The following is a 16,491-nucleotide window of genomic DNA, read 5'->3' on the forward strand; positions in this document are numbered from 1 at the left end:
TTATCTTGTGATTCAACACTTTTTTGCATCTGTGTGTATGTGTACTGTGTGTGTGTGTGTGTGTGTGTGTGTGTGAGAGACATACCACTTCTCCAGGTTTGCATGGCTCAGAGTCATCACTGGGGTACATGCGCGTGACAGGGCAGTGCAGGATTTCAAGCCCCTCGGGCACATGGGTAGCATAGTCCTAAATGACAATAAATGATCAAACAATATAATATCAAAGCTCTGCTAGTCACAATGAAACCGGTTCATTCAGCTATAAATGTTTTCTTGCGCATAAGGTAGATATTTGCTGTATATCATTAGTTTAAACTCAAGAGTATCTGCATGGAATCAGAACAGACTCATAATTATGTGTATGAGTCTGTTCTGATTGTGGTCTCTGGTTCCTGTCCTTATGAGCCAGGTCGTGACAGTATCCACCAGTACCTGAATGCATTACCCCATTAAGACCTGAGACTGATTCTAAACAGGTCTTCTAAATCCTAAAATATATGTTGCTATATCAAACTTTTTCATGTCAAGGACCCCCAAAATTACATGTATTTGCCGATCTAGCAGATCTACAAACCAGTACCTGGATGCATTAATATATATCCACCAGTACCTGGATGCATTAATATGTATCCACCAGTACTTGGATGCATTAATATGTACTGTATCCACCAGTACCTGGATGCATTAATATGTACTGTATCCACCAGTACTTGGATGCATTAATATGTACTGTATCCACCAGTACTTGGATGCATTAATATGTACTGTATCCACCAGTACTTGGATGCATTAATATGTACTGTATCCACCAGTACTTGGATGCATTAATATGTACTGTATCCACCAGTACTTGGATGCATTAATATGTACTGTATCCACCAGTACTTGGATGCATTAATATGTACTGTATCCACCAGTACTTGGATGCATTAATATGTACTGTATCCACCAGTACTTGGATGCATTAATATGTACTGTATCCACCAGTACCTGGATGCATTAATATGTACTGTATCCACCAGTACCTGGATGCATTAATATGTACTGTATCCACCAGTACCTGGATGCATTAATATGTACTGTATCCACCAGTACCTGGATGCATTCATATGTACTGTATCCACCAGTACCTGGATGCATTAATATGTACTGTATCCACCAGTACCTGGATGCATTGGAGCCACCACCACACTGCGTCTCTGCAGTTGAACCTGGCACAGCGTCCTTCTCCCAGCAGGTTTGGGATCAAGCCGTGGCGTAGGGTGCCCGCAACGGCCAGGATAATGTTGCTAATAAGTGACGGGACGACAGAGGATGCAAATGCCAATTTGGTAATTAGAGAGTGTACATACAGATGATGTGCACTGCACGTACAAAAGCACACCTACACATAATTATGTGAATATTCATGCATGAGCATACATTGTACATAATGTACAATAAGATCTACACACACACACACACACACACTCTGTGACCACCAATGCCATACCGTGCCTCAACATGTCTGCCAGTCAGCAGCATCAGTCCCCTCAGAGAAATGAACACATCTCGGCCCCAACAGCGGAAAATACCCGCAGAGAAATGAGGAAGACCTGGAGAATAGGAATAACAATAGACTGGATGTACTGTATAGTTGCATTGCCAATGTTGTTTGCATTGGTTTATAATAATTAGAATATGTCTTACATGCTTACATCTGTAAATAATCTAATTCACATGACCTTGGAAGTAGGAAAACAACCAAGTGATAAATTACCAGTCCACGCTATGCGTTTTTCCAACATGATTTTAACCTTGAATTTACTGTGAGCAATCAATCACTCAGTTATTGCCATCAAAACACCATGAACATCTCAGAAGGTGATTGGCTACCTGCAGCCAGTGAGACACAGCACTGCTCCTTTTCCCCTGTGATTGGACTGAGGCGGTACGGAACGTCATCCAACTCAGAGGAAACAGGAGGGAGGGCGGGAAAACGGCCAACACCACACATCTGGACCGAACCCAACGCCAGGAGACGCACAAAGCTGGAGCCATTCTGGATAAAACTACAAGGAGAGAAAGACTGTATTAGTGCAACTAATGCCAGTTACCACAACTCCTGTAGAATATCACACTATACATTGACCCAGCTGAAGGGATTGGTAAACAAAACAAGCTTTAAATAAACATGCAAACTACGCGTGTATTTAGACAAACTAGCAATAATAGTTAAAAATGTTGAAATTGTATCAATCAAATTGTCAGTCAATCGTGTGTGAGATTGAGTCGGGACGGGACGGTTCAGTTAATCTTGTGAGGGAAATTACTTTTCAGCTTCACGCAGCTCAGATGGTCATGATAAGGGGGGGGGGGGGGGGGGGCAGCTGTTAGGGGTTAAGAGAGACTTGCTCAGGGACACTTCGACATGGGCAGGTTGGGAGGCAAACCGGAGACCTTCCGATTACCTCTCTACCTACTCAGTTACGCAGATGGTCAGGCACGTACGGCCGTACCTGGACATGCGCTTGTACGTAGCATCCAGGGCAGTGGTGTAGGTTCCTACCAGGATGGCGTCAAAGTAGCAGGGGATGAGGTAACGTGGGATGTGCTTGAGGTAGTCAAACATGGCCACCAACCACTGACCCACCTGCCACGCAGACCAGCAAAGACAGGCAGACGTCATGTTTAACCCATTTTGAGCGGGAACCCCTTTTGGTGGTTACATACATTATGTTATAATTTAGCTATTGAAAAATAGCAGATCTACAAGCAACTTGTAGGTCTGCTATTTTTGAAAAATCGTTAAAATGTGCCTCAAATCTTTCAGAAAATCATGATTTAGAACACTTTTTTTTTATTTCGACGTCAGGCCTGAATGGGTTAAAAAGCAGTATGTGTCACGGTATCAGATCCGTATCAGTGTCAGATCTCATCTGATGAGCCTGTGAATTGATCTACTGTATGTGATTATTAACTGTACCTATACATTATCACTCCTTCACGTTCCTTCATTCGATCATTCATTCATTGTTTCATTCCTTCACTTATTCAGGGTACATAAATGCACAGCATTTGACAGCAGTGTTATTCATGACTGTAAGCCTTACCTGTGCCAGAGGTCCCTCTTTGTTTACCAGTCTGTTGGAGACATACTCAATGAGCCAGTCGCCCTGCCTCAGGTTGGCACAGACAGGGTGTCCCAGGTCGTTGTTGGGACGAATGTCGGCCAGCACTGACATCAGACCTTCACGAGGGCCCCAGCAGAGAAACACCAGTAAACGAACAACCACAAGCACGGCACAGTGAAGATAAAGTCACATATCTGGCTGTCCCTTAATTTAATAGAAAGGTGTGTGGCTGCATACCTTACATAAAGCACTGGTTCTCCCCCAGTATCAGTATGGAGCCAGTGGTTAATGTCTCCATTTCTATTCATAAATCCTAGAGGCCAATTAAAGAGGTTCTGCTGACACAGTGGTATCTATATAGCATTTTCCCTTTTTTTAGTACTGACAAAAATAGGGCTCATGGTGCCCTATTTTCGCCGGTGCCTTACCTGCTATCCCTAAACGTATCTACTTTTTTTGAGGGGCGCAGCTATTAGTGTAGATTTACATCTTACACAAACATTAAATTCCCATTGACAATGAATGGAGAATTTATGTCATATGTGGACATAGGTCGTCATAGGCGTCTGATGATGTATGATGATAAGAGCGCCCCTCACTTCATCTTGCATCATGCTGTAAATTCATGTACCTTGCAGTCCAGCGTATTTCAGAGTCTCCCATCCAGGAATACCGTAACATCCTCCTCCGTCTTCCTGCTCTTCAGAATCGCAACGAAACAGCAGAACGTTCAGATCTGCCAAAGTGAGCTTGGACATTAACCTGTATGTGAACACGAACACACGAACACACGAACACACACACACACACACACACACACACACACACACACACACACACACACACACACACACACACACACACACACACACACACACACACACACACACACACACACACACACACACACACACACACACACACACACACACACACACACACAGAATTGAAACCCTAGTGTAACCTTTAAGGCTATTCATACACTGACTGTAGCTGGTTGTAAAACGGTGTTGAACACCGAAAATAGCCAATCTTTAACGTTGTGGCCTTATAAATCTGCTATTTGTGTGCATGACACTACAAGGCACAACCGAGGCATTACAGTGTTAATGCTCAAATTAAAAGATCTATAGTTCAGTCAGGACAACTCATGAATGGATGGCATATATATTTATTGAATATAAAATGAGCAATATGTTTGGTGATGAATTGGATCTGCTTTTTAGGTACACAGATCAAGCGCATCAGTCCCAACCATAGGGACTCCGAATCCCCCGTACCTAAACAGCAGATCCAAAATGACAGGTGGTAGCTGGGGTGCAGGAGGGTGAGAAGCAATTTTTTTTTTATCCCACAATTTTGCAACACATTTTTGTCAATGTGTCAATTATCTAATGTAATCCTAGGCACTACACTTCCTCTGCCAACCTGGGGGGGCAGCGGACTGACCTCATGCTTCCTTCTATGCATGAGGAGTCCAAGCTGCTTCTTTTCACCTGACAGGGGGAATTTCCCCGGCCGGACGTAGTGCGTGGAAGGAACACGTTATTCCGACCAGTTATTTTCCCCTCCATCCGCCTCGGGTATGGGCACTGATGACGTGGAGGAGAGAACACGCCCCCAGCGAGAATCGAACCCAGGACCTTCTAGCTGTGAGGCGACAGCACTACCGACTGTGCCACCGTGCTCCGAGCAGCAAAAGTTTAAGACCCCTTTTACATTCATAGAAAACGGCAAAATAAAGTATCGCTTGCTGGGGTCCCTTTAGACAAGAATGAAAAACCATGATGTAAATAAAATGCCTTGTGATAGGCGGCAGCAGCGTTTATGTAGAAACGCAGTTAGAACATTAGAAAGCAGGCAGAGATGGGTGACTGGTCTATCTGGCAGTCCGTTACCGCCACCTAGCGACTTGGCATGCACATTATAGCGTTTTCATAAAGTGTGCGTTCTCGTGTAAAGGGTCGGTAAAAAATGAGAACACAACGGGACTTTACCGTTTTCTCTGGCGACTGTTCTCGTGTAAAGGTAGCCTAAGCAGACAGCAGCGCAGCAGTATCAGTGTGCAGTCGCAAGCAAGCAGGATGAGCAGTGCAAACTTTAAAAAGCCGGTATGAAGATGGAATGAGTGTGTGATTGGATGAAGTGAATCATGTGAATGAGAACGTGATGCTGAGGTGGCCCAATGTACGGCCGGCAGCAACTGCACTGAGTTTCCTGACTGAACTTGCTCGGCGCATGTCTGTGATAGGTGCAATGCTCATTTTCTGCAGGTGTGTGTGTGTGTACACACTCACTGTGCTAGTGGTGTCTGGAGGGCTAGTGGTGGGTTTGGGTCAGGGGTGCTGCCTCTGCGGTACTTAGGGCTGAATTGAGTCAGGTAGTACCTCAGAACACCCACCAACTGCTGGGCCTTAGGATCCAAACTCACCCTGGGAGCACAGCACAGAGACACAGAGTGACAGTGACAAGACACAGAGAAACAGATAGAGAGAAAGTTGGAGAAAGTCAGAGAGAATAAGACCGAGGATAAAAAAGTGTGAGTGTATGCATGCTTGCATGTTAAATACCTAAAGGCGATAGCGCTGCCAGGTGTGAGATTCTGGAAGACGATTTCCTGGACAAATTCTGATCGGCCTTTAGAGGTAACTCCAGCCAGCTTCACTACTTTACTATCCTGTAACTAGATACATTATAATTATTGTTATTAGTAGTAGTATTGATATTAATGATAATCATCATGTCATCAACACCAACATTAACATCATCGTCATAACATTTACCGGTATGTGTTCTTTGATCTCCACAGTGTACTCCGGCATGCCATTGATGTAGTTGTCATCTTTCATATAACTCCCGACTTTCCTCTCCACCGTCCTCGCCTCCAACACCACTTCCTCGATCTTCCCTAGAGAGAGAAAGTGGGAGAGATAGAGAATGCACAACAATGCAATCACTCTTTGGCCAACATGGGACGTGGTATTTCTAGTCACAGTTATTGCATAATCGCCAAATTACAATTATTTGAGATATTCACAATTATTTTTTGCATAATTGTCACAATCATTTCAACGTTGAAAAATGTTCATACATTTTCAAACATAAAATGTATATAATAATGGGGAAAATAGCAGATCACAGTAGATATATAGTATTTTCACTATTATTTTGAAAGTATAAAATTATACTATTTTTTATATTGAAGTTACTTGTCTTATCTGCCCTGTGCAATTTTTGTTTATGAAGGCTAAAATCTGTATTCGTGTGTTGCTTTGTCCAATGCCAAAAACAATTCAATTGCTAATAGCAATTACCTGTATGACACTTAATCGTGAAGTATAATGTCATGATGGCACTAGGTATTTCCAGTGAAACGTGAAGTAAAATGTCATGATGGTACTGCAGTAGGTATTTCCAGTGAAAATGGTAACCGTGTACTGTTCCTACCCGGTATGAACATGGGGGGTACACTGCTGGGGTACTGGTGGTTCTTCCAGAAGGCTGTCCTACACACAGACACTACAGACTGGTGGGTGCTGGGACAGTGCCGGGTCACTGCCACGATGTCTGCGTCCACCTGATCCACGTACACCTGCAAGTGACATCATATGAGGCTTAAGCCTAATGTATGCTCTTTAAGCACTATCCACATTTTCAGATGGGGTCCGTGGCCAAATATTTGGGGTTCCTTGACATGAAAAGGTTTGAGAACTGCTGCTCTACTAAATATGTGTAGTTTTAACCAATTCATGCAGAAAACTACCTGCATGAATCCCTGTGAAGCCAGCTCCTGGTGCAGTCGGTTGAGAGCCAGTTTACCAGCGATGAGGCCACTCTGGGCACCGACCTCAGCATGGGCAGTGGGGAGGGCTGAGGGGTTCCATTTAGGGTAGAAACGCTCCTCCTTTACAACAGAGATCTGCACACACGCACACACACACACACACGCACACGCACACGCACACAGTCATAATTTGCAATAAGCCCTAATGGTGTGTTACGATTAGTAAAATCACTGAGTAAATCTTATTGTATTTAGTCACTGTCGAGCAGAAATCATTTCCCGAAAAGTAAAGTTTTTGGAAATACAAGGTGTCTGCTGCTTGACAGCGACCATTTTTATTTACGTAGAACTATAACTAGTTGCACAATGTGTGTGTTACCTGATGGGGCACCAGTTCATCATATCCTCTAGTGGAGCCAGTAGCACAGCAGGCCATTGAGACCACAGCTGAACTGGGCAGAGAGTCTAAAGCAGAGCGCAGCTGCAACACAAAGAGAAACCTGATCAGACAAGCCTTTCCATTAATTTAGGGATGCAACGGTTGATTGAACTAATAGATTGAATTGGTTATTAAATAAAAATCACACCCGTGTGAACTGAGTGGTGCAAAAGTGACGTCACACACTAACCATAGCAACCATGCTCCTTTTTTGAGTGGACAGGTACACGAACATACAGACAAAGCTGGTTGTTGGAGTGGTTTGCACCACTAAAAATACTAATCGATTATTATTTAAAAAAAAGAAAATCACACACGTGTGAAGTGAGGGTCGATCTTATCATCGTACATAACATGTCGATTTGCTCGTCCACATGACGTAAATTCTCCATTGATTGTCAATGGGAATGTAATGTTTGTATAGGACAAAGATACAGATTTGCTTGTCCACATATGACGACGTAAATTCTCCATTCATTGTCAATGGGAATTTAATGTTTGTGTAGGACAAAAATACAGATTTGCTTGGGCATATATGACGTAAATTCTCCATTCATTGTCAATGGGTTTGTGTGTTATGTGTTTGTTGGTTTGTTTTTCCCTTTCCTATTAGTGTATATAATATAATGAATGCTGTATAAACAATATCTACTCTAATTTTTACTTGCACATCCAATGAGTAGCCATTGTAATTTCTCCACCTGTATGGGACACTCGTTGTCGTGGGTTACGTCCAGGAACATGGCATGGGCGATGGAGGGTATCAGGAGGCGGAGACTGGGCTGAACGAAGGCTCCCACTGGCTCCCCTCCATAGCGGTACACCAGTCGGCCCTCTTCATGGCTGTCACCGGCTGACATGGCCTCTGGAACATGGTGGAAAATGGTCACAGACAGACATACATACCGTACACAGAATAAGAGATAGATAGCTAGGCATAGACACGGAGATAGACAGACAGTGAGAGAGAAATATTTAAAGCGCAATGGGCTGTATGCACACACGCCATTTTGGAAAGAACTTGGGCCCCATTCTGGTCAAACAGAGTCAGGGTGCTGCTATTGTGCGTGTTAGCTCACTGGAAACACTCTGCTACCCCAGTGGGTCTCCGAAAGTCTCCTTGAGTGGGTTCCAAATACCCCGTACGGGTGTGTAACTCTGAGAGTGTACAAATGGTTATGGGGGTCCTTGAAATTAAAAGGTTTGAGAACCACTGCACACTAAATGGAACAGAGCCTTAATTAGTATCATTGAAGTAGGGAAGCCGCCCGGGGTTACAGGCTTTAGTTTTTTAGACATACTATTGGTCCGACTGTCATTAGACCGACAACCTACCTCAAATCCTAACCTAACCGCAAGCACGGGAGCATCGCATTTTCGACAGCATGTCCGACCGTTGATTCCGCATGTCGGTCCGTTGGTGTGTCTAATCTGCGTGTGCATCTCGCAGCCCGGAAGTACGAAGAGTTATTGTATGTGTGCATATAGCCCATTGACTTATGTATTTAATTTTTACTTCAAAAGAATGTTAGTACAAATATATAACCCCCAAACAGGAGTGGACCAAACAGCAGGGAATGCAGCATGACTGTAATGTATGTGTATGATGATGCACGGAGAGCCAGGTGAACAGTGGCAACAACACACGGCAACAAGCAGCCCTCTCACTTCCTCAAACCCGCTAGCTGCTCCTACATACCGTAGTGTAGAGTAGACAGTAGACTACAACTATTGTCCTACCAATGACATTGTCCAATGGTAATTGGTAATTGTACAGTATATACATACAGTATAACGAGTCAAAGTTTTAGTTCACCTCACATTATCCTCTTGGATTGTGTAATTAAGGACTTTCAGAGAAATGTGAAATGGAGACATGTTGAATACTACTGACAACACTGGTCATATTGCCCTGCTGTAATTAACATTTTGTGTGTGTGTGTGTGTGTGTGTGTGTGTGTGTCTACCTCATATTATGGAGGAAATCCCTAGTTTTGTAACAAAGATGTTATCCAGCTCTTCGCTGCCGGTGAACAGTTGAGCCACAACATACAGGTTAGGACGGATGGCCCTTGCCATGTTCAGCATAGACTAACCAACCACAACAGAGCAGCAGCAGAACAACATGCAACACAAAAACATGCCAATGTAGTTTGAAAGATGGAATGAATGAAGAAGGCATACCAGAAGTTGGAGAGGAGAGGAGGAAAGAAAAGAAAAGAGAGGGAGGGAGTAGAGGAGAGAAAGAAGGGGGGGGGGGGTTAAGCAAACACACCATCCATGGGCAGAGAGGCAAGGGTATACAGATAGGAGGGACAGAGGGAAAGAAAGAAAGAACAGGGAATGCGATTGATGCAAAACAATGCAGCGAGAAGAGAAAGGCAAGCCAAAAACAGAGACGCGGCATTAGTTTATGTGCAAATGTACGTGTGCCCATGCATGTGCATGTACCTCGTATAAGGCTGGTAATTCCCAGGCGGTTAACAAACACATTGTCAATGAGCTCACTGCCTGTAAACAGTTCAGCTATGACATAGAGGTTGGGCCTGACCACTCTGGCTGCGTCTAGCATGGCCTAGACAGACAGACATGACCATCACACACAAACAGGGGGAGAAAATCACACTTACATTATGGAGAGCTTGAGTCTGAACACTACTCGTTTAGGCATACAGTAGATAACATAGCAATACATCTGTGCAGTGTGCTTTCGGTGTATGGTTCAGTTACTGGCCCAATACCTCTACTTATTTTGGAATGTGTTTTTCTACCAGTAGCAACGTTTTACCCTATTTAGGTTGTGTCTACTGCATACAATATTATGTCATTCACTAACAATTTAGGCATTTAGCAGACACTCTTAATCCAGAGCGATTTACAGTAAACACATGGTAATACATCAAATACACATCAAGAGTCATAAGGAAGCTAAGAGTAGAATATTTGTACAATGAGTAGTGCAACATATATTTTACAATGTCCTGTTCTTACTCAATGTTGAGGTGTGAGTCCACTGTCTAATGAGCATGTAACTGTCTGAATATGTTCTGCAGCATCCTCTTGCACACAAACATCCTGGTAGTATGTGTACATAATTTACATCAAGTGTTTCTAGTTGAGTTGTCACTTCACAGTTGTGCCACAATTACTATGTAATGGACCACATACAGTACAGGACATGTGGTTATATTATCAATCAGCAAACATACAATATACAGGACACATTATAAGAGTAAATAAATAAATAAAACTCTATAAACCATTGTGTGGGTCTTGAGGAAGTTAACGCTGTATATAACCTCACTTTATGGAGTGAGCTAAATTAACTTAATGAAGCTAATCACAGCCTGGTACCTCAGCCACATGTAGAGGCGTGGAGTGGCAGTTATCCAGTCTGACTCCGTGGAAATATTTAGCCGTAATCTCTGTGTATTTCTGCATGTGGGCCCACAGGTAGGGGCAATCCTCAGGACCATTTCCATAGCGAAGTTTGACACTATCGCCCCAGCAGATCAGCTCCCGGCGCAGATAGACGTTGGACCCTGCAGGGAAAGCAAGACATCAACACAGGCCTGAGTTCGCATTACCTCATTTTTTGTTTTCTTTTACTTACTTACAATTGAATTACCCATCTACATTCTGTTTAATTTGTTTATCTAATGTAGTCATTTGCCCTCCCTTTTGTTTAGTTATTTTATTCAATTAGCCCTTCGCTAAGTCCCTCCCCAACCTGTCAAGGCACGTTAGCAGCGAGGAGACAGGACAAGCTGTCCTCCCCATTGACATGCATGTAAAATGACGGGATTTCTCCATATAAAATAATCGATCATTTCGGTAGCAAAACCTTCAAAATGTCTTCTAAATCTAGTCAACCAGGCCTGCAGTAGGCTATGCACTGGACAAATGTGCATGACATTATTTAAATAAACTAGAAATACGAGGAAATTACAGAGGGGGGAATCAACTTTTAACGACCACCCGACCGGAGTTTTCATGTTGCACGGTAAGACTACGGTCATTAGTATTATTGCCATCACCTCGGTGTGTCAGTCGGGTAACTTTCTCGACGTTAAGCTGTGTATGAGTTCAACAACACAGCCATGCAAAATAACACTGACAGCTATGAGGTGGCGAAAGCTGCATAGCAACAGTTGCTAAACTATTTGGATTGGCATTGGACAATCACATTTGGGGGTGGGATTTAGCAAAGGGCTAATTGCTTTGTTTACCAGGCTCTGCAAAGTTGCGCAGCGGGTCGTCACACATCACCCAACCGTTGTGGGCCATGAAGTGACAAATCATGTCTGGCTTGTCCAATAGAAGCATCTCCGCTGCCAGAGTCATCTCCTTAAATGGGAAGGTGAAATACCTAGAATGGAACAGGTGAACAGATGCATAAACCCAGGTGAGGATTTCAATGAGGAATTCCACCCTTTTCCATGAGCTTTAATCCCCTTCATCATTCCTCTCTCTCTCTCTCTCTCTCTCTATCACTTCCACTATCCCACCACGTGATGCGACTAGTGGATCTTTCAAAAAAGATCTCTACCCTTTTTACTTCCCTCGCTCCTTATACCCATCCTTATACCCATGCTTTATTCACTGGCTCTGTCTAACTCACATACAAATATCTACCGGTATCCATCCATCCATCCATCCATGCTGCCTGTTCAAAGGGCTAGTTTGTGTCCAAATCCTCCTCCTTGGAATGGATTCAGCATCATGAAAACCCCCTAGTTTGACACATCACATGCTAGATAAAGCATGATTAAATTTTGAATATTTTGCCTTCTATAGGTTGTTAATGGTATGGTCACATATTATGCCAATTATGAAAATTGCTCAACATATGCAAGTTAGCATCCGGCAGTTTCTACATGCTGGGGACCCATACTCAACATTTCTAACGTTGGTGTACTCAACATGTCCGGGTTCACTTTTTGGCTACTAGACTAATTTACAGTATTTTACCTGGTAACCAGAGGATCTTTCCTGGTAACAGGCCCCAATTTTGGACCATGGTCAGCCAGACGTTCATACACTATATTTCCCACAATGCAGCTGACGGCCTAGGGAGAAAGAAGTAAGAGGACATTGTCTGGTAAATATGGATGGCCAAATTCAAGTTGACTGAATACTTAAAGGGGAAAACCACCCATTTTCAACATTTTACTATGTCATTAATGTACCTTAGAGCTGTTGTGTGGAAATAATAAAAAAAAGTCCCCCCATTTTGTGTTTCCTAGAACTGTAATTATGAAAAAAATGGTGAAACACATCTTGATGACATCATCAAGATGTGTTTCACCATGTTAATGATTCTTTTCAGACCTCTAGTTCTAGGAAACACAGAATGGGGAGACTTTTTTATTATTTCCACACAACAGCTCTAAGGTACATTAATGACATAGTAAAATGTTAAAAATGAGTGGAATGCCCCTTTAGTACTTTATGTATTAAGTTGTCTTTAGCAAGACAAGGAAATTAATTGATGAAAGCACAAGGTATAAACTTAAAGCTGATAGTTTCTGAAACAAATAAATGCACACTGCATAGAGTAACATGTTTTATGCCATACAGCTACATTCCCTATAGACCACATTATTCAATTCAATTCATCGTTATATTGTCCGCATCTGAACACAACAACATTAAATTGTCACCAGGCAATTGTGAAACATAACAAATGTATTAAAATAAGACATTCACTAATGCAGGGGGCGGGGGTCGCGAGACATGGCCAAAGCATTTCTGGGGGTTCCAGCCAAAAACGTTGAGAACCCCTGCACTAATGGATAGTTAAAGACAGTTAAAAACAATTAACCCACACATTACACATTGCCTACAATATTACCTGTTCCTGGTGCTGATGCACAATGTGGTACTGTTCTCCATTCATTTCGTTCAGTTTCTGCTTCAGCCAACCACAGCATTCCTCTACATGTTCGGTGGAGGAGCTATAAACAGAGGTGAAACAATCTACTTACAATATATACATTCTGTTATTGACAAGGTGAGGGCTTCATAAATACAATATAATTAAGCTGAATGATCATGGAAATCCATGGCTGCTGGGTCTGAGAAATCACTTTAAAGTGAGCCAGTCTGACCAAGTGACCATCAGGTTACCATTTAACGGTTTTGTGTCTTCGTCGTCCTGTGTATGTTATAAAGTTAAGTGGACATCCAGTGAGCAGTTATCAGCAAAGTGTTCCATGTATTTACAAGAAACACTTCAGACATGTAACTGCCTGCAGACATCAGTGCTATTCTTCACGTTTCCGGCCTTGGATTAATACGTATTCAGCATTCCTAAATGTTTCGTTGAGGACAAGTATCCTTTTTTATCTGAGCGTTTAACTTTAAACACAAAAGTTTAAGCACAGAAGAAGAACCTTGACGTAGTTGTATGGATGTGCAGTATATTTTTTGAGACATTATGATATTTAGCCTAGTGTTTCTTGAATTTGCCAGCAATGATCAAATAAATACCCATCTGCTCTTAAAAACTGGTGACGTGACTTTGAGCCTGACCTCTGAGGTACGAAGGTCTCCAGAGCAGAGTCCATGTCCACTGTGTTACCATGACGATGGTAACCAGGATCCTGAATGATCCTTAGGCCCTTCTTCCCATGTGTCTTATTATAGTCTGCCTTGGTGCCTTATAACACAAAGAGACAAGAGATGCACGCACACACACACACACACACACACACACACACACACACACACACACACACACACACACACACACACACACACACACACACACACACACACACACACACACACACACACACACACACACACACACACAGTTCATGAGCAGCAGGTTTCTGAACTGTTCTATTAGTTCCTGTGGCTGACTCCTCATCAATGCCTAAATGAAATTTTAAAGATAGGCATTAAAATAGCTATTTTAAAGCTGGATTATTATTTGTTTTGATTTATTTTAAATGCAAGGTACACATTACAATACAAAACAAATGCCATTCCTTAGCCTATTCGCTAACTTTAAAATACTCTTGAAGCCTGATTAATACTTAGTAATGAATAGCCGATGCACAAGCTCACAACCCGTTGGTCTGTGGCCCCGTTGTGCACTATTTTGTAATAGTTTCAGTACAGATCGACCAATCATTTTTCAAGAGCTTCTTAAAATGTACAAACCATCGTAGAGCAGGTTTCTAAACTGGTTCACGGCATTGTCCACATTGACCTGGAAGAACTCCCACAGTTTGATCTGAGGGAATAGGTCCTGCCACATCACACTGCGGAGAACCTACAAACACACACAGGTAAACAGTGAGAACGTGTGTGTGTGTGTGTGTGTGTGTGTGTGTGTGTGTGTGTGTGTGTGTGTGTGTGTGTGTGTGTGTTATAATAATAACTTACTCATACAGCCCCTTGAAAACAAGTTACAAAGGGCTTTACAATAACAACAGTACATAAATATACAAGAAAGCTATATCCATGTAACTGAATGACATTCAAAGCACATTAAAAGCGGGACAGTTCATGACTGCTAACATTGTTTTTTGAATGAATCATTTCCTGTCTGCTAAAATGGGTTCTCTAATTTAGTTAACAAGCTGCATTGGATTTAGACTGTTATTACATAATCTGCTTAGTGTGGCGGCCACTGGTCTTCCATTATGTGAAATTCAGTATATACAGTATACTTTAATGCATTTCAGAAACCAAATAAACTAAATTGAAAGGTGTGTTTGTTTCGTACACAGTAAACAGTGACTATTGCACACAACACATGTCCACAGTAATATAATTAAGAAAACCTCAAAGATAAATATGGGTTGTTATGGTCAGTCCCTAATCAGCTGAATGCGCATATTGACTAAGTGGATAATCAAACTATCGGTGAGTGGTCTCACATTCAGATGACTCTCATTGGTGATGTCAACAGGCAGTCCTTTGTCAGTGTAGCGTCCATCTGCTACTCTTGTGGTCAGATGCCATATAGCTCTGTCTAAGACCCAGGCTGGACGCAGGTGAGGAGAGTTCACCAGGTTGTAGCCACACTCTGGATGTTCTTTAATCCACGGACTGTTAGCCGCTACAGATGGAGAGAGAAGTACACTGTAAAGACCCTACGGCAGTTACATCTTCCTAGATGTTTTTTGGTATGTTCTTAAGCACACGTAGATGTACCAGAATCAATTGAAAACCCTTTTGTATCAGTTTCTTTGGGTTTAAGTGATATTACATGAACTCATAATGCTAATTACTCAATTTATGACTTAACGGTAGCACTCGGCATACCGCAGAAATGGATTCAGCACATAAAAATCATATAGCAACAACACATTAAAGGACCACTTCACCACTTTTCAACCTACCTTCATATAATTGGTCCTCACTAATAATCATAATGAAATAGCACAATTTTTTTCCTACTCAGTCTGTGTCTCATAGGAGGGCTGTGGGCAGTTCAGAATCCCGTCCACCAGTGACATCATCGATGTGGAATCCAATCTAATAGAAACTGCAGGCTTTCTATTCCTGAAAAACGGGTTTCTGAACTGCCCGCAGCCCTCCTATGAGAGGACCAATTATATGAAGATAGGCTGAAAACTGAAAAGTGATGAAGTGGTCCTTTAAGTACTTTTCCTGAAAAATGCCTACATGATTCACATTTTTGGCATTTCGGGTCCGGACGGACCCGACGGATTTGGAAGCAAATGGACAACTGATGTGTCTTGCTTTTAAATCTATTGGTTTTTAGCATCCGTAGCTAGCCTCCGGTGGCACCTATGTTGTGACGTCATCGAATATCCAAAATCGTCCTCACACACGCGCACGCACGCAATTCAAAGCATTTTTAGGGCTCAGATTGAGATAAAGGACCATGTTTACAGCTCAATACAACTCTAATCCGACCTTGCGAGTGGGAAACCATTGTTGACATGTTGAGATGGCGCTCTGGACTGAAGCCTGGTGCATCACACAATTACTTCTCCCTCAACTAGGCTCATAGAGCATACGCTAAAGATTGCCTGTCTTAACCACCAGATCGTGGCCTGAAAGTTAATAATCTCTCAGATGTTTTACTTTTTCAAAGACAAAAATATATCCTGTGTCAGCAAATAAGAAGTTAAAGCTGCTATAAACAATATATGTCAAAATGTAATTACCTT

General features: G+C 42.4%; 1 protein-coding gene across 1 annotated transcript in view; it reads right to left on the minus strand.

The window, feature by feature from the left end:
• Positions 1-16,491, minus strand: part of LOC306912440 (glycogen debranching enzyme-like) — a 31,148-nt gene that overhangs the window by 6,927 nt on the left and 7,730 nt on the right. Inside the window, exons 5-26 of the mRNA XM_079488666.1 lie at positions 15,229-15,410; positions 14,507-14,618; positions 13,871-13,997; positions 13,191-13,293; positions 12,308-12,405; positions 11,566-11,705; positions 10,691-10,878; positions 9,788-9,911; positions 8,038-8,201; positions 7,277-7,378; positions 6,877-7,032; positions 6,561-6,705; positions 5,897-6,021; positions 5,684-5,796; positions 5,411-5,545; positions 3,745-3,875; positions 3,093-3,229; positions 2,499-2,632; positions 1,876-2,051; positions 1,493-1,595; positions 1,166-1,289; positions 86-187 (exon numbers count right to left, since the gene is read on the minus strand). Of these exons, the coding sequence (XP_079344792.1) occupies positions 86-187; positions 1,166-1,289; positions 1,493-1,595; positions 1,876-2,051; positions 2,499-2,632; positions 3,093-3,229; positions 3,745-3,875; positions 5,411-5,545; positions 5,684-5,796; positions 5,897-6,021; positions 6,561-6,705; positions 6,877-7,032; positions 7,277-7,378; positions 8,038-8,201; positions 9,788-9,911; positions 10,691-10,878; positions 11,566-11,705; positions 12,308-12,405; positions 13,191-13,293; positions 13,871-13,997; positions 14,507-14,618; positions 15,229-15,410 (2,921 nt within the window). The remainder of the gene's footprint in view (positions 1-85; positions 188-1,165; positions 1,290-1,492; positions 1,596-1,875; positions 2,052-2,498; positions 2,633-3,092; positions 3,230-3,744; positions 3,876-5,410; positions 5,546-5,683; positions 5,797-5,896; positions 6,022-6,560; positions 6,706-6,876; positions 7,033-7,276; positions 7,379-8,037; positions 8,202-9,787; positions 9,912-10,690; positions 10,879-11,565; positions 11,706-12,307; positions 12,406-13,190; positions 13,294-13,870; positions 13,998-14,506; positions 14,619-15,228; positions 15,411-16,491) is intronic.

This window comes from Electrona antarctica (assembly GCF_951216825.1).
Source record: "Electrona antarctica genome assembly, chromosome: 19".
NCBI lineage: Eukaryota > Metazoa > Chordata > Actinopteri > Myctophiformes > Myctophidae > Electrona > Electrona antarctica.